Source organism: Panthera onca, chromosome B2, assembly GCF_046562875.1.
Source record: "Panthera onca isolate mPanOnc1 chromosome B2, mPanOnc1 haplotype 2, whole genome shotgun sequence".
NCBI classification, from domain to species: domain Eukaryota; kingdom Metazoa; phylum Chordata; class Mammalia; order Carnivora; family Felidae; genus Panthera; species Panthera onca.
This window is the reverse complement of record NC_138343.1, coordinates 48,197,278-48,223,423: the sequence shown is the minus strand read 5'-3', so window position 1 is coordinate 48,223,423 and position 26,146 is coordinate 48,197,278. Positions and strand designations below refer to the sequence as shown.

The window sequence follows — 26,146 nt, the reverse complement described above, 5'->3', positions numbered from 1 at the left end:
GGTAAGACACTGGGGAGGGTAGACTTTTATTTGTTGAAGGTTTTTATTTCCTCAGGGCAACTACAATTTAGAGGAAACTCTCAGCCTTAGAAATCCTGTGTGCCTACGAATTGAGCTTATTTGAGAAATTTTTAATATAGGAGATGGACAAGAGGCTTAATATAGGATGGTTTTAGCCCAGAAGGTCCAATGGCATGGCTTCCCAAAGGCCACGACCTTTCACAGACTGGCAAACTTCTCCTGTCAACCTGCTTCCACCAGTCCATGGGTCTATACAACTCCAGTCCCAGTCCCTCCCCACCCCCCACCCTCACCTCCAGTGTGGCCTGACGCTTGGCAACACGTGGCCTGGCCAACAGGTAAACAAGGCAGTTACCCAGAGGCCCTTATCAGTGACCCTGGGGCATCCTTTGCCAGGGGGATTACTCTCTGGAAGAGTAATGACTAAACAAGAGAGACTACGTCCCCCACCCCCACCTGCAGCAGGTGAAAAGGTTTTAGTTTTAAGGCTGGTGGTTAGATAATACTGACAGGCATCTCTCTACCCTCTCTCTACTGGTTACTCCATTCAAAATGCACATCTACATCCTCACAACCAGGAAGAAATAGGTTACGGTGCTGATGGTGCTGAAGTAAATAGGGCAGTTCTTAGGCACCTCAGAAGCACCTGTGGGGCTCAGATGCATGTATCCATGCCTCTACCCCATGATTCCAATTCAGAGGGCCTGGGGCTAGGTCCACAAATACCTTGGAAAAGCTCCCCAGATGATTCTGATACTCACCCCAGGTTAAGAAGTGCTGTCCTAAGTGAAGCCACAGGGCTTCAAGGAGTGATGGGGTGGAGGAAGTTACAAGGATTCCTTCGGGAAATAAGAGTTGGTGGGTGAAATCCTATTATCTAATTTATACACTTTAGTTTTATTTTCCCCCAAAGTACATTTACTCTTTTATAAAGCACCAACAGGTCCCCCACCACCAGACAGCAGGGCAAGGGGTAGGAGGGCAACAGATCCATTATACTGCTAGCTGGTACATCAGAAGAAAAACTTTCAAAAACAGGACGAGAGCCAAGTTTTGATCATAGAAGGAGATGGTTAAAGTCTGTCCTTAAGTTTGTACTCATTACCAAAGTGCCAAAAAAGAAATTCTGAACTGGGGGGAACAAATGCTCAGAGTCAAACATTCTAAATCTTCAAAGCCCAAAGCAGGGTCTGTAAGCAATTAAAGTTCTGGGACATTAATATTTTTTGACCCTGCGGAAAGGGGCAATCAAATTCCAATCACGTCTCAAAAACATCTGGACAAATTTGAGCAAATGATTTTTCAGCCTTCCATATATTTCTTTAAATTACGCTGTCAACGGAACAAACTGCGTCCTCCAGCACTAAATAAATGAGCGCCGCTGTTTGGGCCGAGCCTTGGAGAGAAACGTGCGGACGCGCATAGCGCCGCCCACTGCAGGCCTGAGTCGGCCATAAAACACCAACAATATGACACCGAAGCCAAAGACAGGAGTAAATCAAATAAATAGAAAACCCACTGTAAAAGTTCAAATGAGCTCTAGACCTAAATTTAGCCAGAGATTTACTATTTTCCCCTCTGGAATTGTAGTAAATTTTACGTCTGTGGAAGATGCCAAACAGCAACGTTGGAAAGAGAATAATTAGAGCTGCGGGTGGAGATGGGTACACGTGGGTGACATATAGACATCCTGAGTGTGCCTATGACGGGAGATGTGAAACCAGGAAGAAATGTGCACCTAGGGATCCAGGGAAGATCTGGATCCAGGAAAGACCCAGAAAACTCCTGCCTGGGATCCCCAGGGTTGGGGATAAGAACTGTAAAAAGCCTGGATTCATAATAATAAAGCCATTCTCCCCCCAGAAACTTGGTAATAGAGGAGATCAAGACAAACCCACAGCCCTTAATCAACTTGCGTGGGGGGAGAGAAGAGAGAGGGTGGAGCTGGGAGGGCATCCTAGCCAGCAATCCACAGGCTGCAAAAGCTACTTGGACCACTGAGTTGCTTCCCAGCCCCACAAATGAGGTCTGCATTGTCCTCCCAAGCGAGGGGAGGCAGCAAGGTGGGAGTCAGAGAGGAGGGCTGAGGGTCTGGGATACTCACTTTGTAGCGAGCAGCATATTCTTTCGGGAGTGCAGGTCACTGGGGTCCGTGTGCTGCCGATTCAAATACTCAGAAACAGCTTTAGCAGGAAACTCTGTTTCGCAAATATACCCAAAATCCCGAGCTAAGTGAACAGCTTCTCCTGAAAAGACGGGAGTAGAGGTAATAATCAGCACCTAGTCCCTGATCATCTAGGACAGGAGACGGTCCCTGGTCAACCGTTGTTATTTATAGAAGAGGCCAGCTGTTGGGGGTAAAACCAAAGGTGAGACTGATGCCCAGATTAAAAGGATTCTCAAGCCATAAAGTTGATGGAATAAACTTTGCTCCTGCTGCTCTTTCCAGCCTCTCTCTGATGATCCTTTTAGCCAAGTCCTAGCTAGACATCCCCTGAAAAGCTTTGGGTCTCCTACACACCATGCTTTCACTTAAGGGCAGATATATTCAGGAGCCACCTTACAATTGCACCTAGACAGTTGGCTAGACATTCAAGCCAGATTTCCCCCTTCCCTTTTTAAAAAGCACCTGTTATACCTGCTTTAAATAACGTTTAAAAGTATTCCTATCTTTTGTGTTATCTTTTGTATTTCCTATGATTGCATTAGGAAAAAATATCTTATTAATAACAAATATATACAAACAATTCCACGTGTGAACATGTCCACATATATTAAAGAAACATATAAGGAATGAGTGTTTCTGTCCAACAATGAAATATGTATTCTTTGTCAGTTCCCTGATAGGTTTCAGGTCTCTCCTCAGAGGTTCCTGTCATCATTCTCCTACTCAAGAACTTTCTACTGCAGAAAGATGACACAGCAACTATAGAAAACCTGGACATCTGAGTCCTCAGCTTATGTGGAAGACCTTTCAAATAAAACACTAATAGCCCTTCATGCACAGCCTTAGGTGTTCCAGGGAAGATCCTGAACATGGTAAAGAGATATGGTGAATTATCCCATAGCTATGTGATTTTTAAGGAGCATGACTTACTTTTAATCATCATTATCATAGTAACAACAAAAGACTTCAGGCATGGTGCTTACAACGATCCAGATCCATAAAACTGAAAATTGCCAACTAACTATTGTAACTTCAGTAGTTTTACAGTTTCCTTCCTTCTACACCCAAATTCAAGTCTTAGGCAGAGATAACCTTGACTGCTTTTTAAAATGAGGATTGTGATACTAACAAATCCCTGAAGGGCAAAAACTAAACCCCCCAGGCTGAGAATCAACTGCTAATCAGTGTGATCTGGAAATTTGGTGACTGCTTCCCCAGAGGGTAAGTTTGGGCCAGGCAACTCTGCCTTAAAGATGGCAAAGTGCAATGCCTGTAAATGTGATGACTTTATGGTTGCCGCTTACATATTCTAAGATCTCCTCCAAAAACCAATTCCCCACAGGAGTGTCATAATATCACATCCATAAAAATAGAAGAAAAAACCAAGACCAACATGTTAGACTCTAGAGAAAATTCTATAACTTCCTTCATTAAGACCATCTGGCTGTATTTCCTATCCCTTCCCCGTCCCACAAATTAACTGCAGATCCTCTTGTTCTCAACTGTGTAGAAGTTCCTGTTTATTACATACCATAAATATCATCCCCAACCCCAAAATGATGAGCAAATTAGAATGTGCCTGTCATAATTGTGGCCCTTTAATTCACAATTGATGAATCTACACTGAAGATCATACGTGACTCCCCTCCATGTTTCCTCAGCACCTCCCTGCACCCTGTTTTCTCCTAGGCGTCATTGGCCTTATTAAGCCATATTTCCATAATAATAATAAGTCCCAGGTAATCAGCAGGAGATAGAACCCTGGGAGTGGCATGAGTTTTAAAATAACCATTAGGGGTCAGGAGTGCAATAATAGTTTCCTTATGAAAAAAGACAATGTGCTTTCTACTACTGACGATTCAGAGGTAGAACCTGGGAAGGAGAGGAATATAAAATGGATTGCTGCTTACAGAGTTACTCTTGCGAGAATTCATACAGAGGGAGTTTCACACACTGTCTCCTGCACATGGTGGTACAAGTGACCTCTGCACTGCCTTAGAGTCTGGACCTGAGCACTCTCCAGAGCTTAGGGACTCTTGCACATGTCCTTTGGCCTCTCTACAATTGCCAGTTCCCTCTAAGTAAAAGGACCTTTGAACTTCTCTCAGGCAGCCTCTTGACATTCGACTCATAAGGGCACAACAATTGCAGTGATTTCCAGTTAATCATGAAACGTGTAAAATGTCAGCCTTCAGCCAACAGTTAAACTCAGCCACTTCGTGAAATGGCCACACGTCTTGCTTACCTTCCACCAGGGAGGTGAGTAACGTGACATTTGCTGCTTTGCGCCTGCCCGCGGGTAAATTCAAACCGATTTTTTCTAGCCTTTCTCGCAAAGATCTCCCCCCATTTTTCGATTTGGCTCTGAAATTGCAAGAATTAACATTCTGATTAACCTCAGAGTATTCCTGAAACAAAGTTTAGACTTAGCAATCTAAAGCCCAGTGGAGCTTGAAGAGGTTTTAACTTGAGGTTAGCACATTTTCCCCCTTTCCTTGTGGTTATTTGCTGATAGTTTGCTGAGGTTTGCTTAATTTCTGCAATACAGAGCATAAAAAAATTGAGTCTTTTTTTTTATCTCGTGAGAAAATAAAATGATACCAGATGGGAATAATTAGGATGTAGGTTGTGGGTCCAGAAAAGGTAGAAGTTGCACATGCAAACACACAAGCTCTTTCCTCGTAATGGAGCTAGTTGGTAAGTAGAAACTGGGCAAGCGCTACCTTGCCGAAAAGAAGGAAAGAACTGGGTGGTTCAGAGAGAAGGCACTAGCTGAAACAGGTGGGCCTTTCGAGGAAGGAAGGGGTCAAGAATTGCTGTAAGATGGAGTTGGGTTAAAAGGGGAAGGAAGACTGAAACATGAAACCAACATGATGATGGTAATCGCAATAACAGTTAAACTAACACTTTAGGGAGTTTAGTTATGCGATAAGCACTGTATATTGATTATCTCACTTAATCTCATAGCAAGTTTTATACACACTCAATGCCCAGGGGGTGAATGAAAGAAACTTCCACACTCCAGGACTCAAAGGACTCACTTGGAGAGCACGGCAAAAGGATTCAAAGTGAGAAAAATCCATGAGTCACCCCCTTACTTCCTCCCTCATCTCTCCCTGTATGTGCTAAAGTCTTGGCAAAAATACAAGAAAAAACCCAGTTACTCTGACCTCTCTGGTGGTACAGTTCACACAGCCACTTTTAGGAAAGAAAGGGACTTTCAACCCCCCAAATAGGCCAGCTTGAAAAGTTCGTCTCCTACAGCGTCACCTTCCTATCAGAGACACTACCAAAGTGTCCTTTGTCCAGGCACTGGCAGAGAATCTGGGGAGAGGCTTTAAAATCTTAAGATAAAAGCCACCTCTTCCTCCATTTTTCACAAGGAGTCTTCCTCCATTTTTCACAAGGTCCTCCAATATTGAGGACCATTTGAATGCCCCCACGGGATAACTGTTAATATTCCATTGTTATTATTGGCGGTGTTCTTACTGAAGACAAGAGGTCGCAAGTCTAGTGCAGAATTTTTCAAGCCGAGGGAACAATGCTTTGGTGGCTAGTGACCGATTTAGTCGGCCGCCAAACATACTTTAAAACAAACCAGAGAAGTATCACAGTACGTTACTGGTACAAAGTGGTTTATTCCATGAAACGTCTGTTTTAGATAAGTGTGTGTCGGTTCTGAGTTTCACTCAGGCTACAGAACGCCCTCGAAGTGTCCCGGGGATGGGAAGGAGTCCCGCGCCAGGCACAGGGCAGGGAAAGTAGGCGGCTCCAGCCACCGATCGCAGCGGGAGGGCGAGGCGGCGCGCGCTGACGGCGCGTGGGTCCCGGGGCGGCAGCGTTTGCGCGCGCTGCCCTCAGCACGTGGCGGCCGTAGCTCTCCGCACGCGCAGCTGGGGCGGGGGGGGGGCGGGAGAGGGGGGCCGCGCGCTGGACGCCCGGTTGCTAGGCAACTGCGCCGGGCTATATGTTGGTTTCCGGGAGCGCCCTCTTCCTTCACCCCGTAATAACCGATTTGGGGGTTTTACCTTCTGAGGACGCCGCCGAGGAGAGACGCATTGAGGCATTCGGGGGGCGAAAGCCGTCTCTGAACTTCTCCCACAGTTACTTTGTACTTTGAAGTTGAACTGAGCAGAGACAAACGGCCCGGGACCGAGCAAAATACCTCGCCGGTGTTGACGGACATGCCTCCCAGGAAGCCATCTTTATTCATCATCAGAGAAGTCACAGATTTGGGAGGAACCGGAACTAGGGAGAAAAAAAATATGCCATAAAGGTGACCGGGTTTCGATCCTGGTGACCGGCTGATAGAATGTGTCGGTGCGTGCGCAGGGGCGAGGCCACAGGACAGGCGCCAAGTGGAAAGCTGGAGGAGGAAGTGTTTGTTCCAATGGGGCTGCGGTGCGTTCAGAGCACTGTGTACAAACAAATGGAAAAGCCATCACTCCTCTGGAAACTTACCCCATGTGTGTAGCTATGAGTGCCCCTTGCCACAGTCCCACTTACTATACAAAATCAAAACAGACAGCCCAGAGTTTGAATTATGCTGTGAAACCCGGCAAATCCTATTCCACCATGTGCTAGCTTGTGACCTTAGATATCTCAGTGAACCTCTCTAAATCCTAGATTCCTCATCCATCCCCTAAGGATAATAATCATATTTGGTGCTGAAGCCTGGGAGTGATTACATTATCAATGATATAAAATGGTAATACCAATGTTCTGTATGAGAACCCCTCCCCCCTTTCTTATTGGACTCAAATCTATGGTCATCACTGGAGAGCACTGGAGAGTGGGCTCTTTCAGACACTGCTCAAGAACAGCCAAGTAATACCATTAAGCTTGGGCTCGAAAGAGCTGCTCATTTCTGTAAAAGTGGATCTCATTCTTTCCTACATCATAACAACATATTCATTTAGAAATGAACCCAAATGCTCCTCTCCAGTGAAAGCAATTCCACAGTGACATGAATTTTGTTTACAAATTAACTAAAGCACCGGCTGGTGATTGTTTGGAGCAGTTATGATTTACAACAGGTGCCCTGATCAATCAACCAATCACTCTAATTCATGTGAGCGGAGGTCTTGCCTTGCCCCAGTTGTTTCATTTCGGCAAGTAATTGATAACAAACCGCACTCAAGGTATGTTTTATGCAGAAGTTAATAAGAGCTGACAGCTGGTTGCCACTGCTACCCAGGCGCATTCAGTCTCTCCAGCCTGTATTTCTCTTTAATTGTGTTTCAGTGTCATCTGCACCTCAGGAAGAGGCGGGGCTCAGTAGAACCAAAGGGCTGGGAATGAGGAACAATGAATGGCCAATCTCCCAATTCCCGGGCAGTCTTGCTCCTTTGGACTTCTACACTGCTGAAGCTCATTTTCTTTCTGCAGGCTCTAGAAGCCACAGGGCAGGTGACTTTTCCTGGTTTGCCTTACACCTTAGCTTCTTCTGATGGGATATGAAGCCCCCAAATCTTCAAACAATATTTGTTGATCACCAGTTCAGGGGATTTATTGAAACATGCATCTGGCATGAAAAAGAAGGCTCCCATTCCTTCTCTTTAATAAAGATTATGTCTTATCTTATCATCCTGGTAGGGGAAGACATGCTCTTTCCACCATCCAGAGCCTAAAACTCTACATGTCAAACAAGTTGTACAACTTCTCTTGTATAGAATAACCAACAGTGAGTATTTTTGTAACAGCTTATTCTCTCTACTACAGATTCCAGCATTCAGACTTCCATGATTGTTTGGAGACTCCTGAAAGCCAGGTTGGTCCCAAATCTCTTATTTATTAGGAATTGCAGTTTGGCCCTTTACAAACATCTCATGGAAAAGGATTTTCCTAGGAGAATGGATGGAGGTCCTGAAGCATTTCCTTTTGCTACTCCTTAGATGTTTTAGTATTTCTGGATCTGCAGAGTTCAAGGCCCTGTCTCAGAACAGGGAGTGATGTTAGGTAACAGAGTGGATCTTCTGCACTGTCCTGGTTGGGGGCGGGGGGGCTACAGAACATGTTTTCTTCTTTCTGATTCCCCTCATCACATTCTCATATTCCCTTTTGAGAGTGAACCAATGAAAAGTCACAGTGTGAGTATTAATTACATTTGAGTAAAATACGGAGTTAAAGTCATTTAAAAGACAGTGATTTTGGTGGAAACACCCTGTCATTTAATTCTCTTACACAACATCCACATCTAATTTGATCTGTCTTATTCTTCACAGCACTCTTGATTTCCATATTTCAGATTTGTATTCAAGATCTATAAACAAATAATTTACGATCATGGGAATTAGCTTCAAGTAAACTTGGAGAAACTTTTCTCCAAAATATAGATATAATTTTGTAATTTTAACATGGTATGAACTATAGAAATAAGTTGTAAAAAAAAATCTCATCTTTGACATCAGCAATATTTTCATATTTAAATACTATTTGGAAAGAATATTTTAACAGAAAATAAACCTCACTATAGAATATTTTAACAGAAGAAAAAACCTTACTAAGTTGAAAATACTAAGTTCATTTCCTGTTTCCCATACTGAACAACCAATACCCCTTAGGATTGGAATTTTACCTGCTTCTCAGAGTCCCAGATGCCAAATCTCTTGAAAAGCCAAGCCTTTAGAGACACTTTATAACCTGCCCTCTAATTTCACTATTGTTAATTGCCTGATTTACCTAACAAGAGCCATTTCCTTTGGGGAATGTATAGTGTTCTCTTCCGTTCCATGGACTGTACCTTTCCTCAAATGCATTATCACCTAAATATCACCAATCCAGTCAGCTTCTGTCAACACATTGTTGTCCTCTTTTGTTGTTGTTCCCCCCGCCCCCCAAAGATGCAAGCCATTTGAGCAGATATGCTTCAGGTTATATTTCCATTTTCTAATTTATTTTTTTATGTTTATTTATTTTTGAGAGAAAGACAGACACAGTGGGAGTGGGAGAAGGGCAGAGAGAGAGGGAGACACAGAATCTGAAGTAGGCTCCAGGCTCTGAGCTGTCAGCACAGAGCCCAACACAGGGCTTGAACTCAGGAACCTTGAGATCGTAACTTGAGCTGAAGTCGGACACTTAACCAACTGAACCACCCAGGTGCCCTTCCATTTTCTAATTTAAGTATAAATCATGTTCCTACCCTCTACTCCCTCATCTTCAGGTTCTAACCCTCTCCCACTCTGACCTTAATCTTGGTATCTTAGACTAGACCCTACACATTTCTTGTCCTAACTTTCCTTTAAATCCGTAGCAGTGTTATCTACCTTCCCCTCCACTTTCACACCTGCTTAGCTCAGCTGATTAACCCCATATTTTATTCTCTTTGTCTTTTCCCTTCTGCTTTCCTCCAGCTTATCAATAAACCCAGAGAGCAACAGGACCCGGTTGATTTGTTAGTAATTATGAGCACACTGTTCCTGCTCATGGAACCCAGAGATGACTAAGATAGGTTTAAAGCGACAGCAGGAAATGGTAAGGAAATGGAGCATAGCAAAACTCAGCGTGAAGCTTTCAGTTCTTTACATGTTTACAATTTTCTGTGCATACATTAAAACTGGTTGGTTTTTTTTTTTCCTATTCAGTTCTCAGTTGCATATCATGGCCAACTTCTGCACGTAACATCCACAAAACTTGCTCCATTCCTTTTTACCTGGCATTATATTAGGGAGAAGAAAAAAGGTTTAAACCCAATCAGTATTTCATTAGAGTGACTGGAGTTTTATTTAAGGAGAGAGGAAGGAAAACTGATTACAGAAAATATTATTCATTAGTGGACTATAGAGAACCAAAGTGTTAATAGACTAGCTCTTAATGTGTATTTTTTAAACTTAACTATGAAACCGTAGCCTTGAGATCTCTGTGTTTGACTGCAAACAGACCCTTTGTGGGTCTGATCCGCTGGTGGAGAAGAAAGGAAGAAATGAACCCATCTAATGGATTCAAAGGTGAGTCCCTCTGAAAGGTACTCAGACTTAAATACGTAAGCTACACCAGGAAGCCAACAAGAGGTTGAATACTGCTTGAAATAAGTACTTCTTACCAGCAGAGCACCCTTTTCTTTATACTTGCATTGTCTCTCATCTACCTGAGGGCTAAATATTATTTCACATGGATATACAACACATCTATAAATGTGAGCACTGAAATCCTGGAAAGAAAAATAAAAGGATTCTCACAAAGAAAGCTGGCATATAAAGAACTACGAACATCCAGTGTTAGCATCCTTTAGGGGCAAAGTCTAAGAGGTTATAAACTGAATGGGTCCCATCACTTACTTGGTGTGTGGGAACTTGGGAAAGTCATTTATCTTCTCTCCATCTCAGTTCCCCCCTCCTCCCCACTGGGGGTGGAGGGTGGGAGTTGGAGAAGAGTGTCTGAGCTTTCCAACTTTGAAATTCTGTGAACTCTTGGGGCACCTGGATGGTTCAGTCAGTTAAGCATCTGACTTTGGCTCAGGTCGTGATCTCACGGGTTTGTGAGTTCAAGCCCCGCGTCAGGCTCTGTGCTAATAACTCAGAGCCTGGAGCTTGCTTCGGATTCTGTACCTCCTTCTCTCTCTGCCCTTCCCCTACTCACTCTCTCTCTCTCTCTCAAAAATAAATAAAAATTTTTTAAAATTCTGTGAACTCTGATTACTCCCTGGGTGGCTGGAATGTATCTCAGAGTCTTGAGTTGAATAAATACCTATTGGGATCCAAGTCAGCTCTGGAAATGTGAACCTCTTCCTTTGAGGGGAAACTCAAACCCTTTCAGAGGCTCTGACATAACTCTCGGTGCTTTTTTACCTTCTAGGTCAGAAGGAAGAATCCCAACATTGTAATTGAAATTGGCAATTTCTTCCTACCTCCCCCCCCCCAAAGAAAATCCACACCAAATCAAAGTGTTTATATGGGGAAGGGGCCAGAACTAATGGGGAAAAAAGTGGGAAAGAACTGAGGTTGAACTGAAACTAACCAAACAGGATATCCCCAAGACCAATGAAAATGCCCCACAGTCACATTTGAACCTTGGACTCCAGCCACACTAGCCTTTCCAAGAAATCCCAGCATATTTTCTGCTCTCTAAGGTGTCAAACCTATTGCATTTTGGCCTCTGAATGCACCAAACACTTCTTCTTAAAGCCTAGGTGAGCCTTTTTTAGTTAGGTTATAGGATGGTGGCAGTGATCATTTATATTAGCTGGGCACCAACGCAGCCCCTCCCCGGCCCAGAATCCTAATCTTAATGGAACTGAGAGTTAAGAATGATTTTTTAATGTCTCGTTGGATTTTTAGACTGTTAATGTACCGAATCCTTCTCATTATTACTTTATTGATTGCTCATTGACCAGCCCCCTTCAAATCGTATTAACCACCCTCTGCCGGTTTAGATTAGGAGAGTTTAAAAAGCACCTTTCATTACTCCCTCCACTCCTGCCACGGAGTTGAGACTCGGCAGCTTAATGGGAGCTCTAATGGGGCAGCTAAGAGGAGAGGGGCCACGGTCCCTGCCGATTGCATTAATAGCTCAAAGGGGGCCAATACAGAAAATTAGCCGTAAACGAGCTCTGGAGATCTTCAAATGAAAGAGCCATTTATCACGCTGGCTACCTTCACTCCACTCGTTTGCTCTCTCTACTGGGAACAACTCATTTCCTCTTAACTAAATTACTTCAGAAATGTCAGCTAAGCCCAGATAGCAAACATAACAAGAGAGCTAGCCTATAATCTATGAGGTGATATCAACACGGGTGAAAAATTGGTTAAATTTTAGGAGAGAGTCCATAATTAGAGACAGCGACAGACATAGAGACCTTTATCTTTTATGCCTAGGTCTTCTGGCTTCAGTATATATAATAGCAGAGACAGCGAAACCTGGGCCAGTGGCTGCACTTTTATTAGTGAGGTAGACTTTTAAAAATCCCTCTACAAAAAATAAAAATTAAAGATCTCTCTAAAAACCCATTAGAAAATAAATTAAGCAACCGAGTCCCTTGCCCATTGTTGAGATGTATAAAACTTAGTTCTGAAAACTGTCTCACCTCCTCTTTTATGAAATTAATCTCTGGGAGATATCCTTCATAAGGGTTGGGGAGGGGACAAAAACGAGAGACCAGAGGGCCAGGAAGAAGCAAGTAAATCCATACCCTTATTTTAAATGATTCACAGTTATCTAGAAAAGTAAATCAACCACTTATTTCTATTTTACCCATGACTCTCTAAAGATAAATATATGATACTCAGATCTTTTCTTCATCTAATAAAGGAAATACCTGAAGTATTAAATAATGGAGTTGACCTAACACTTCATATTCATACCATGCCCCCTAAATCAATAAAGTGACTGGAGTACCACTTAGATGTTTTAAGCTATACATTAAAAAAAAATTAAAAAGGCTTTAGAGGCCATAAAAAGTATTGCATGTTTTCGAACAGAACCAGCCACTTTAGTCAATATTCTCCTTATTCCTGGAGATACCCTTATACATAAATATTCATATTTTGCTGACAAACATATACTAGCCCTGAAACCAAAGCAGCATACATCTAAGAATATTTTCAGGTCCATTTTGTTAAGCAAGCTAAATTCCAAATATTTTTATTGGCCTGCCTATTAATAACATTTCTGATTGGTCATCTGTCGGGCATGACCCACTGACAGCCCAAATGTTGTTTCTAGGATACAGAACCCTGAGATAAGGGGTTCTAGCCTCTGGTGAAAAGGGAGGGAGGGCTAAAACAAAAAAGAAACAGAAAAGCCAATGGGGAAGTACCTCCCCACTCTCCCCGCCTTGCCCCCATCAACTAGCAGTTAACCAAAAGAGAAGACCCTAGAGGAAATGGTGAAAGTGAGTTGTCAGCACAGTTGCAAATCTAAGCACCAAGCCTGGGTGTCCGAGCAAACCGAAAAGCTGGCATTAAAAACTGAAATGACACTATCTAAAGAAGATAGGGAGAGATGTTTAGAGCAACACTCAAAATAAATAGTTTTGCCCCAAATCTCACCATTCTTCTTCAGGATATTACATTCCAAAGCCAAATGGCATTATTCAAGTACAGCTCCCCCCACCCCTGCCCCAACTCCCATCCTTCTTTTTCTGTCTTTGTAAAGGAAGATAATTTAGAATACCCCACCCTGTTTGGAATCCTTACTTCACAACCCTTCTACTGTACCAGGCTTGACTTTGCATTCCTTTCCAAAGCACCTTTTCTTTAATTATTTTTGTGACTGTCATGTGGTTCAAATTAATCATAACTGACGGAAGCTAGGGATTGTTGACATCAAATATAAGGACGGGCCTTCTCCAGAATTGATAAGAAAGGGTTACAGTAGTTAAAACTGTATCTCCAAATACCAGCTCTAGCGATAATTAAAGATTGCACTGTTTACACATTCAAGCTCCTAAATTGGTGGCATGTGAGTGACATTCGGGCCTTTCGGCAGCCACACTAATCGCCAGGCATTCTCTCAGTGACTGTCAGAAGAGAGGGGGAAAAATTAAGCAGCTGCAATACGCCCGAAATGAGTTATTGTAATTACATTTAATTAGTTTAATTAGTTAATTATTTTGCTTACAGCTGTACAAGAGACTGCAAACATTTGTTAATATCACATGCCCTTTAACAGTATGGGGTGATTCCACAGTCACACTAAATCATGAATGCATATGTAGGAAGATTTAGAAATGTGCATAGGCTGTCTCAACTTCTCGGGATGTGCATATTTAGCAACACATTTCGCAGGATTTTTTAAAAAAAATAATAAAGAACTCATAAAAGAGAACTGGGAACAGAATTACCACACACAAAAATCAAATACAAAAACAAGAGAAGGACCTGTCTCAATGACCTAGGTTAGGGTTTAGCTCAGCAAACTCCAGTCATAAATGAAATAATTATAGCACAGTTTTGAAAGCAGTGTTTCCTAACCAGTTCCACACACGATGGTAGTTCGATTATTTAAGATGTGTCTACAATTGCTGCCAAATGTACCATGAGAAAGTGGCAACAGTCTCTGTCCCTCTGTCTCTCTCATCTGGGTTTCTGTCTTTGCCCCTCCCCGTTTCCTTCTTCCCAACATGCCTTTTACACCCAGGCCTTTTACACCTTTGTCCTGTGATTGTGCACAAACATTTCTCTCTTATAACATAACGAATTCCCCCAAAGCGAAAACTCATAAAGACATGACTGCACAGGAAAACTTTGCTTACTTTTGGGAGGAATAATCCATACCTTTTTTTATGACAGACTGGTCCAATAGATTCATGCCGCTGTTATTGGCATCTTCAACTGACTGTGAATATAAAAACATCACTATTCAAATTGACTGGATATTAAAGAATTGCACACATAAATCATGTCATTCCAAACTGGAGTTTCTGTTATTTCCATTTATATTAATTCACAAAGGGAGGTTTTATTATTATCATTATTACCTCCAAATCAACATAGAAATGAAAGTCACCCAAATTATAAATTCTTCCAATGGAAGAGGAGGAAAAAGGAAACTGCAAGAGACATCTGGGATGCAGTATTGGTTTAGTTATTATATTAAACATAGATGTTACACAGACATATAAACTTTCATATTACTTGCTCTTATGAATTGTGAAAATTTGGCAACAGCTGAAAGATTTTCACCAATATAAGTACGGATAATTCCTGTTTTCAGTTCTATCCCAGCACATCTTAACCCCAGAGTCACTTTACAAATACATAATAGTTTACATTATGGGATTTTAATTAAAGTCTGAGCAATTTGGAATGGAATGCAAACAGCAACACATAGGAACACGTTTGCAAGCTGGCAGGACCGCACACACTCTTCAGTCCGTACACGTCCTTGTGTGCTATGAATTTCTTGCTGCCTGATAATCCCTCAGAGGAACCTGCACAATTTGCTTCCCCTCCCAATCCTGCTGCTGCTACTTCCCAGCAAGAAGCACACCTGTTAGGGCCACAGTAACCACAGACACACAGACAGCCCCCCATCTTCCCAGTGATCACCTAGGTTCTGGCAAAGAGCATTCATCTTCTGTGCCACAGTCTTATCCTAAAGGGGAGTTTCAACCCTGGGTGTTGGCAGCACTTCTGAGGGGAAATGGCTGTTGGGATGAGTTTCTTACTGTCAGGATGTACAAATACAGAAGTTCTGGCTGTGCGTCCCAGGGCATCCAAAAGCACTGTATTCCCTCCTCTCCCCACCCCACCCCACAAATGAAAAATAAATGCTAGGTCTTTCTGAAATGTACCGCTGCTTTCTTTCCTTGATTCTTAGAAACCTACGTTCGGACCAATCTGTCCCCCACTCTACAGAGAAGGAAAAAGCAAACGGCTTGGGAGTGAGGTTGTGTTTTCACAGCACCTCCCACCCACTCACACCTCATCCCCAGACAGGGTGTGTGTTCATCACAAGGAAGAGACTGTCTACCCCAAACAAGCAGCACATTAGACACGAGATGATCTAATCACGAGGAGCGGGGGAGGAGCATGTTAATTTGTTTCTTTACGTTTTTAAGAGTCACTCTTCAGTTGTCGGAAAGGTGAGGAAAATTGTTATTCCCCGTAAGACCCGTTTTCCATGTTGCAACATGCCATGTCCATATTAAGAAACAGTAAAACGCTTTAGCAAATACTTCATACAACTTGCTCGGAACTCCTCAGGACACCCCCACCTTGCACACCCGCGTGCGCGCGCGCGCACACACACGATTCACGCCTTGCCATGCTCACGTGTCTACAGTGCGAGGCGTCCACTCAAGACCAAAATAGTCGTCGGTGACTGTGGGCGGGCAGGCCCCGGATCTCGGGGGCCGGGACCCAGGGCGCCCCCACACCTCACCCTCACGCCGATACGTAAATATGTATATACGCCTCATCAGCGACGTGGGGTAGTTGTGGTAGTTAATGAGAAGGCTCTTGTCTGATTTTCTATCTAATTACGGCCGCCTGCTGGGTTTTTGTACAGGATATTCACGCAGCATGCTGGCGCTTAATCGTCACAGGGAGGATCGTAAAGATTTAATTAGGACTGCATGCGGAAGCGCAGAAAAACAACTCAGACTCGTAATTACTAGACTTCTTTAGTTAAAAGTGATACCAGGGGTTGCTTTAAGACACTGGTGTGTGTGTGTGTGTGTGTGTGTGTGTGTGTGTGTGTGTGGTGGGGTTTGACAACGTCCTTATATGCTTATACTCAGGGGTAGTAGAGGTGACGCGAGGTTAGGGAGCAAAGACTGGAAGAAGAAAAGAGGGGTTCACGACAACTAAACTCCAAAGTAGGTGTCATCTCACTCCATCTTTCTCTCTGATGCTGTTTTTCCGGAGTTTTTTTTTTTTTTTTTTAACAGTGCACACCCCCCAACACACATACACGCAAATGGGTGAAATGTAGCATACCCAGAGCCCAAACTGCGATTTGCTAGTTTAATAGCCCCTGTGAGTAAATTGAAATAGAAATTGACAGGGTTTTATAGTTTCATTTAAAAAAATATTAGAAGCATTTGGTTAATTAGCTCCCCTCCTCTTCTCTCACGGTCGGTCGGGGCGGTGGCCCTCCGCGTGTGTCTGGGTCACACGACATACCCACAAACCAACCCTCGGCCAGGTGAGTACCCCTCGCGGTGAGGCCCTCTGGCCCAGCGGCGCCCTGGGGACCTGTCAGGTCCGCGGCTGGGAGGGGGCAGGGAGAGGGATCCGGAACACACACTAGGTCTTCGAGTTCGTACAAGTGACTGAGGTCCAGGCCGAGGCACCCTCTGGTCCCTTTTTAAAGACTGGTCAGGCGCAGCCAACCCAATCCGTAGCTGCAGGAAACGGTGAAATCCCCACCGGCTCGGGTAACTTCACCTCCCCCCTCTCCCCACCCCTACCCGCACCACCCCCCCCCCCCCCCCCCAGCAACTCGGAGTGGATCCTTCGGGATGGAGCAGCTCAGGCGAAGCCCCTGCATTCGGGGCCCGGTCCTAGGTACATCTCTCCCCCGTCTTTCTTTGTCACCTGCCCCCTGTCGTGTCAAACGCATCCCTGCCTCAGAAGGTCTGTCATCGCCGCCGCGGAGACAGAGATCCTCCCTGCAGCCTGGGACAAGCGCAGGATGTATCCCCGTGACCCCGTGCACTGAAGGTCGTCCAGAGAAAGTCCTGCGAGCCACCCCACCCCGCCAGATGACGGGTTTGGAAGCCTCTGGGGGAGGAACTCGGTAGAGGTGGGGAGCATGCGTGGGCCGGGGCCTGCACCTTCTCTCCTCTGGGCTCTCTGCACCTCCGCAGTCCTTGTTTCGACGCAACAACTCAGCCTGCCGCGCGACGCTTTGATGCGGGTGTTCTCCCCAATACACCCTGAACTGGTCCTGTGCTTCTCTCGTCCTTTGCATTTGACCAAACACCCAAAACCCCTCACAATTCTATCTTAAAAAAAAAAAAAAAAAAAACTAAAAAACTAAAAACTAAACTAAAACCAAACTAAAACTGAGACCAAAGAAATCTATTCCCTCTTTTGAGAGAATTCCTGGGTTAGAATGACTGAGTCACTGGGCCTGCAGGGTGGTGGTGACACGGCCAGTGCGTTAGCATTGCCAACAGCAGTGGTGATGAGTTGGTCCACTTTCATTATCTAGCACTTTGAGCCGTACTCAGAAAGGTTAATTTAAAAACTTGCCCCCTCCCAGACACATATTACCTCAATACATTTTTTAAAAAGCTATTAAATATTTCCTTCTTGTATGGTATTCTGAAATGAGCAGTTATCTCCAGACAGAGATCATCAAGCTTGATTAAACCAACAAAACTATCGTTCATGTTACTATGGGTAAATCCAGCCACAAATCATGTGATCCCATTATTTTGGGAAATAATAAATAACTGAATTTCTTCTAAAACAATAAACCATTACAGGGTACACACAGGCAGCATTTGATGCTGTCACCACACTTTAACTGTCCGAAATAAATGTATATTTTCCCCAGTAAGGTAAAACAGAAGGACTTTTCCCTTTCCCATTTCATTTTCCTTTGCTTTAGAGGTACGTCTAAAACGATGCATAATATATACAACTATGCCAATGAGACCAAAGTGTCAAATACCTTTCAACCGTATTTATCCTTTCTGCAGACTATTTAAATTAGGGAGCAAAAGGAGACCTGCTCAGAATCACCCAGACAGTTTTTCGAAATCATTTCTTTGATGTTTCTTTGTTTAGTTTAACCAAGTATTCTCAACCAAATCAGGCTCCATTGTGTAGGTTGCAGATGGGTTAGGGAGTGGGTGGGGGGAGTGTTTTGAGCCTTTTGTTTTAAGAAACAAACACGTGATGCCTGTCTAACTGGGATGGTGGCTTTGGGGAGAGGAGAGTATTAATGGAGGGGAGAACTGAGGAGGGATGTGGAGAATACTGCTCCACAGTCGTCTGATGCACCAAGAGGTGAAAGCAATTCTCCAAAATGGTATGTGTCCTCTTGGACTCCCAAGCAGAATTATGGCTTTCTGGGTCACCCCCACCCCTACAATTATTCCATTTCTCCGGAGATGACTTTGGAACTCATTTATCTTCAAAAAGGGCTCAGCAGCTTATGGGACATTCAAAGTAGGACCTGGTTTGGATGATCATAACACATGTTTTTCTGCCCCATGTGCATTGTCATGCTTAACATCCAGCAGGAACCTCTGGAGCCCAAGAGGCCCTTGCACCTCTATGCTGAAGCCCCAGACTCTAAGCAGCCCAAGCTTTCACCTGCCTTGTCAGGGGCCAGGCCCACTATGGAACGTGCATGGCGGGGGGCAGTGGTGGTTGGGAGGGTACCTAGCTTGCTAGCACAAAGTACAAGAGAAAAAGGAAGTAGCTAAGGCAAGAGGAAAAACAACTAGCCTTGATTGTGATGACCCTAAACTATCCGCCCGTACATGCATCTCTTTCTCCTTCAAGATTTCATTTCTAGTGGTTCCAGCTTTCATAACTGGACCTCCAGAAATCGCCACTACATGCATAACACATAAACAGTTATATAAGTCGTGTCCAGCTAGTCCTGTTTTAAAGATGGAAACTCCCCCCACCAGGATGCAGAGTGCCCCTCCCCCACCCCTCCCATCTCCCGGGGCACTCACTATTTATTTATTGTCCTTCTCATTTGTTTGTTTGTGGTTACCTGGACGTCTTCCATTCCGGGATGGCCGAGGCCGTGCAGCGAGAGGCTGTCACCCATGCCCGCGTCCAGGCCGTGGTGCGCCGAATGCAGCAGCACGTCTGGCCGGCGGACCGAGTGGTAGTCCCTCCGGGGGTCGAGGCCCGAGAGCTGGGGCAAGGCGGCCCGAGGCTGGGGCAGGAGAGAGCCGGCTTCTGAACCCACTTCTTGCCGCTGCCGTTGCCCCCAGGGATGCTGCTGGGGCTGGTGCAGTGGGTTCAGGGAGTAGGGGTCGTTGACGTGGGAGTAGGGGTCCTGGCTCTGGTGGTAGGGGAGCGGCTGGTAGGGAGGCGGGAAGTAGGGCGGCTGGAAGTCTGACGACGGGGTGTGGGACAGCGGCGGGGCGCTGGAGTAAGGTCCTTGAGACACCGAGCCCAGCTGTGAGAGCCTGGAACTGTGGCTCGGGACGCCATCGTGCCGGTCCTGGGAGCGGAGAGAAGGAGAGAGAGACAGAAGCAGAGAGAGAGAGAGAGAGAGAGAGAGAGAGAGAGAGAGAGAAAGAGAGAGAGAGAGAAAGAAAAAAAAATACAAGCGACTAATGGAGAAGCCCCGCTTCTGTACATTCTTCCCAGGACAGGGGAAGCAAGAGTCTGAAACTTATACTCCCAGGTTGACTCAGAGGGCACATGATTTCAGCAATTCCAAACGCGAGGCTTTGAGGGGAAAAGTGGGTAGAATCACCACCCACTTAACCAACATCTGAGCCTTCTGTTGGGAGTGCAAAGCAGGCAAAAGGGGTAAGGGTCAAGTAACTGAATGTATGGGGGGAATTCTAAATTCCTTAATTAAAAATATAGGAGCCTCCCGTACAGTGTTTCCTCTTCTGGGTGTTTTAAACTATCTTTTCTAACTCTTCCAGAGGTGCAAAGCATAACAAATAAAACTTCATACTGTTTGCTCTGCTGCTGCTCCTGTTCCAAACCAACTTCTGCCTTCACTGGCAACCCAGCCAGCTGACCAAATGCTCCCCACACAACCTGATAATTCCAGGAGCTCTGAGAAATCTGCCTACTCTGAGTTCCCAGTCACCCCTCCCTCCCCAAGAGGAATTAAATCATTTAAATACTGTTTGATTGAAATGGATCTCATTTGAAATTACATCCTGAACCCACGTTCCTTTAAGTTGAGTCGTGGTTCGAAGGAGTTATTTCTATGGTTGCTTTTCTGTATCTAATGCTATGATACTCCAGGGTGTGAAAATTAAGGACCTGGGGAGGGAAAAACAAGAAAAAGCCCAGACAACTTACTGTTGGTTCTGTCTGGAGTGGCAAACTGAGTGGAAGGAGAAGGGGGAGGTGTGTGTGAGAGAGGGGTGTTTAAGTTTCTCCCTGTCCTTTGTGGAAGTGCCTTGGTAAAGTCCCCGTGATTCTTTTTTGGAGAAATTGTCACCTAAATTTCCAAACTGCAGTGGCAAATAAAAAGTTTTTCTCTACGGCCTCCCCCCTCCCCAGCTGACTCATGGAGCTCAGACGGAGAACACACAATGCAGAGAGAAGCAGCTGCAGCCTCCTCCAATTATGGTGCTAAATTACCAAGCCAAAGGCGCTCAAAGGAAGACAGAGACAGAGAGAGTGAGACGCACGCACAGAGACGGAGAGACAGAGAGACAGTGAGAGGGGGGAGCATGCAATTCTGGTACAACGTGAATCCAAACTCACCATGGATGAATAGGTGTGGACTAACATCTGGAAAAAAAAGCCTGGTTACTGCTCAAAATCAAACAGTGATTTAAAAAAAAAAAAAAATCAAGGAGTCCAGCAGAGAAACGAGCTGGACACAGGAGCCGAGCTTGAGGGGTTTCCAGGACAAGCCATCAAAAAAAAAAAAAAAAAAATCCCCCCCCACCCCCAAACAAGATTGGCGATGCCTGTCACACACAGACAGAGCTGTTCATCGGGTCTCTTGCTGTCTTTTTGGCCTCTTTTCTTCTGCCGCTCTTCGGGGCTCCAGATACAGTCCTCTTCCACCCGAAGCTGGGCTCAGACTGCTCCAGCGCCCCTTCCTCCCTCCGCTTGCCTACACCGCCTCATAATAATTGATATTCATGACTATTAATATTACACGAGTACTTTAAAGGGAGAATGGAGGACAAATGGAGCGTGAAGCAGCAGCGAGCGCAGAGCTCCCCTACTATTGTAAATGACGTTCATTCAGTGGAGAATTACTAGATGTAATCAGACGAGGGGGCTGGCAAAGGCAGACTGGGGAAAAAGTTTAGCAGGAAAGAGGCAGAACTTCAATTAACTGAGCCGGGGACACGCGTAAGGCAGCCCCTGCTACTTTGGACAAGGCAGTGAGGGAGAGCATCGCTGGGGGCTTGTACAGAATGTAGGTGTCCTTGTTCCTGGAGAGGGACTTTCCTAATGGGAAGAACTGATCGCCCTAGGTGCTTTGTGTGCAGATTAGAAAAACAAAATAGAAAGGCGTTGCCTCATCATTTGGAGGGGAGAGAAAAGTAAACCGGTGGGCCTGGTTGTTTACAAGTGACGTTTGCAGATTTGCACTGAATATTGGAGATTATGCTGATTTATTAAAGGACTGGAGAGAGATGGGGCTTTTTTTTTCATCCCTTGTGTGACCAGTCCCTTTTCACTGCTCAGTCTGTGATTTTTACCTCAATTTAAAATATATGCAATCAATCTCCAAGTACACTAAATGTATCCTTTCCAGGCAAAGCCAGGGGCAACAGAAAACCTTCTGGGATGTTTCAGGAACCCGTTCAACTGGCCTGACTGCCATTTCTGTTAAAGTTCAACCTTCCTCCGGACTTAAAAAGGTTCCTTCCACAGGGCTCCTGGTTCTCCTATAGTTTTGATCAGAAAATTTAGCCAGATAAGGGTACCTGCAATATTCTCTCTCCTCCCTCTCTTTCCCTCGCTCTCAGTTCCCCTCTCTTCTCTCTCTTCCCTCCTCCTTCCCATTTTGGTCTCCTCTCTCTACCCTTCTTGCACTCCACTCCTCCCTCTTCCTCTTTCCCTCTATTCTTTCTGTTGTCCCTCCCTCCTATCTCATTTAGCCAGTTTACTTTTCGTAAGCAGAGACCAAGTTTTATCCTGCTTACTTTTGGGAACCCACTGAAATCCCTCTATGTATATTCCCAGCTGTTCACACACACCATGACCCCATCTCCGTGAGTGTCATGCTCACTTCGGGCGCTCACATTCTTTAAGATAATTCTAGCGCCTTCGACTTTACCATTATCCCGCCTGTTAAAGAAAGAAAAGGAGGCCGAACCGAAACAAGCCCCACCAGGCGGAGGCGCGGCTCTTCGTTACAGTCGATACACCGCCACAAAGAGGAAAGGAAAACCCTCATCATCTCTGTGTCTCTGTGTCTGTCTCTGTCTCTCTCTGTCTCTCTCTCTCTCTCTCTCTTTCTCTCTCACACACACACACACACACACACACACACACACACACACGCACACACACACTCTCTTAGGGTTCCGGCCCGGCCGGAGCTGGGGGCACTGGCTGCCTGCGGGACGGGACGCGGCGGCCGGGCGGCGGTGGGGCCGCGGAGCCCCAGTCCGCGGGGGTGAGGCTGGGCCCGCGGCGTCAGTCGGGGCTTAGCGGCCGCCTCTGTGCGCGGCCGGTTCCCTGTATCCGCCAGGCGCCTCCCGGCCGGGCTTTCCAGAATCTTCCCGGAGTGCCGGGGTGGCATTTTCTCCCCCACCGGCTCGGGGCACCTCTGTGCGTCCCACCGCGACCTTTCCGTACGACCGAGCGAGCGCCACTTGGCGCCGGTCGCCCAGGACTTGGCTTCCCGTCCTCCTCCTCTCTCCAACTTTTCCGCTTTACGGTCTCGGTCGCCCGGCTCGCCAGCTTCCCCCTGCCCCCTTCCCTAACTGTGCGGCGCCCTCCCTCCGAGCGTTTCTTTCCGTCCTCCCTCCCTCGACGTCTCCTCGAGTCTGCGCTGCCCTCTTCCCACGGCACCCAAGTCGGGGTCTGCGAGGCCATTCCGCTCGGAGCGGAGCTCCGCGGGCCTCCGCCGCCGTCCCCTCCCCGTCCCGCCGCGCGCCCCGCCCGGCCGCCCGCCTCGCCCGCCAGCCCCGGAGCTGCCCCGCCGCCGCGTCAGCCGGCGCCGGAGGCCGACCAGGGCAGCGGCGAGCGCGGCCCCGGCCCCGGCCCCGCCGGGCTCCGGGCAACTTCCCCCGCCCCAGAAGAGTTGCGCCAACCCCAGCGCTGGAGAGCCGTGCGCGCTCAACAAGGGCAGAACACTGCGTTAAAAATACCCCCAAACGGGGTGTTGGACGCACTGACTCTCAAAAAAGCAAAACACAAGGAAAAAGATTTTAAAAAAAAAGAAAAAAAGGTCTGCTAGGACTCCTTAGCTTCTGCTCTATCGACACCCATCTAGCTATCTACCTCCCTCCTTCTAATTTTCCGTCCTCTACTTGGATCCGTTTGTTACCGATTTCAGAAGTATTACTGAAAATAAAATTTAAAAGCCCGAGTCTGTTACGAATGAGGCTTGAACATCTAATTCTCTCCTACACTCAAACCCAGGAGAGCCTCTGCCTTGATCAGTCTCTATTTTCTCTGCCCACATTGAGTAGCACCACATTCCCCATCAAAGCCTGGGGGGGGGGGGGGGCGAAGAAGAAGGAAAGAAAAATAAAAGAAAAAAAAAAAAGAACGAAAAGAGAGAAATTTCCTAACTTTAAAGTAGCCAGATTTCAACCTTAAAGTCCCTTTTTCCGAATACTGAAGTCTCTCCCCCAGCCAGCTTTTCTAAAAGTTAGGGAAAGCTGAGAAAACCGACCGGAAATCTACGACTAAATAGCTGAAAAATATATATCAGTTGGGGTGTCAAGAAGCTCAAATTCTGTATCTGCAAAGCTCTAAGATGCATCTGGGGGTGTCGCTCACCTCATAGATATCCTCGTACTTGACATTCTCCACGAGCTTCCAGAGCATGATGGCAGCCTGGTCTCTAGGAGGTGAGTGCATTCATGTGAGGAGCAGATGTCTGGCTTCTCAGGACTCCGCTGTCTGTAATGATCCATCTATAATTGGAAATGGGGGATACACACCAAATCCGACGCTCCTCTCCCATCGCAACTTATATCTGTTGTCTCAAACAATAGGCTGGAGAAGTAAGCCGCAGCAGAGGGAAAAACATTATTACACACACAGGAGTTAGATGCAACCCACAGACATATATATTATAAAAATCATAAACACGTATTTACACCAGACACCCACATTGAGTTATATAAGCACCCCTGGGTCACTCAGTCTACAGACTCTAAACATGCATTTAAAGGAGAGATAGGCGTGCAGTGTGATTAATAGAAACATACACATTTAAAAACCTCTATATGGAAAATGATGAATCATTGTAGCCACTGACTAAAGTCTTTACAATTCATAATGAGAAACCAGGGGACCAGCAGTCCCCCATTTTCTATGTAGATTTTAAAAGGGGGACCATTACCGAGATTTTTAAACACAAAAGCTCCTATTCATGTGTGTTCAGCAGGAGGGTATTTTGAAAGCTGGATTTGGGGATTTTTTAGGGCAATTTCTCTGTATTGATGTCTACAAACTTTTTTTTTTTTTTAACTGTATCTCTGTCGGAATAGAACCAAAAAAGCCAGCTCACCACAGTGACCATTTCTAATATTTTTTGGTCATTTTGTCCTACATGTTTGGAAACTTAAATACTGTATGAACACCTCAATCTGTCTTGTTTGTCATTTTAAGGGTTATTTGTGTGCATTTTCAACGAATTCCATGTGCCATTCTTTTCTTGGCTATAGTCTCCACATTATGAAGTTTTGTTTTGTTTTTTTTTTTTTTTTTCAGATGTTGGGAACAACACATGCAGACTTTCACACAATCTTAATTTCGAGCCTTCTTTGTAGAGACAGGACATTATATCTGCATCTGTTGTCTGTAACTTTTAAGTGGTTTTAATCATGGACAGTCAACAAATGGTCACCTGAACCTTTGGAAGATTTAAGCAGGATGTTCTTAAAAGAAATAGTGAAAAATATTTTAGCATGTATGGATTTTGTTTGTTTTTGTTCTGAGTGTTTTTTTTTTTTCCTTAGTGAGGTGAATTGTCTAGTTTTGTTTTTTTTCCAGAAGGAAAACATAAACAACAACAATAACAAAGTTAACCAAACCTTGAAAACGGGAGCCCTAAAAAGGCACAAGGTTTACGAATTTCATCCCGAAGCGAATACTCACCTCATTCCTTTTTCCCACCCCCTCTATTTTTCTACTCCCTCTCAGGGTACGGAAGGATTCCCACAGCCAGAAGGGAAATCCAGTGGAGGATCCCTGCCCCCGGGCAGAAAATAAATGACAGGAGGGAATGAGGAGGGACGGGGCAATTTGGGGTGGAAGTTATTAAACCTGATAAGAGTGAATCTGCAAAGGGCGATTGTCTGTAAATCTCACGACTGCTGAGCGCTACCGTGTGCGCGCGGGGAAGGACGCTCTTCCAGGAGAGGGCTCCGGACAACCGCGGTGGATTCGATAAAAACCAAGGACAAGCTCCATACAATCCAGACCCAACAATTCTGCAGGTTTTAAATTTAATTTCTTAACGATAAGTCAAATGAAAGGAACACCAAAAAAAGGTGCTTCAGAAAGAACTTCAGGAAATAAACCCTTTCTTCATTTCCAGTTGTAATTTTCATGTTTGGTCTTTCCTTTTCTCCCTCCTTCCTTTCCTCCCTCCCTCCCTCCCTCCTCTTTTCCTTCCACCCTGTTACTCTTCCTTCCGTCCCTCCTTACTTCTTCTTTTCCTCTACTTTAAATATTAACACCTTAAACCATACAAAATCTA

At 45.3% G+C, this 26,146-nt stretch overlaps 1 protein-coding gene across 4 annotated transcripts in view; it reads right to left on the bottom strand.

Annotated features, from left to right (window-relative positions):
- TFAP2B (transcription factor AP-2 beta) overlaps nucleotides 1-24,544 on the bottom strand; it is a 30,159-nt gene extending 5,615 nt beyond the window's left edge. For 2 of the 4 annotated variants that reach the window (XR_009605027.3, XM_060615718.3), the window contains exons 1-7: nucleotides 24,217-24,542; nucleotides 21,004-21,030; nucleotides 19,310-19,768; nucleotides 14,401-14,461; nucleotides 6,217-6,436; nucleotides 4,434-4,552; nucleotides 2,126-2,267 (exon numbers count right to left, since the gene is read on the bottom strand). Coding sequence is in view for 3 of the 4 variants with exons in the window: in XM_060615718.3 (XP_060471701.1) it covers nucleotides 2,126-2,267; nucleotides 4,434-4,552; nucleotides 6,217-6,436; nucleotides 14,401-14,461; nucleotides 19,310-19,768; nucleotides 21,004-21,030; nucleotides 24,217-24,297 (1,109 nt within the window). In the remaining variant the exon portion in view is untranslated. Of the gene's footprint in view, nucleotides 1-2,125; nucleotides 2,268-4,433; nucleotides 4,553-6,216; nucleotides 6,437-14,400; nucleotides 14,462-19,309; nucleotides 19,769-21,003; nucleotides 21,031-24,216 lie in introns of all 4 variants that reach the window. The other 2 variants (XM_060615717.3, XM_060615719.3) reach the window with 2 other exon arrangements.
- Nucleotides 24,545-26,146: the final 1,602 nt, after the last annotated feature.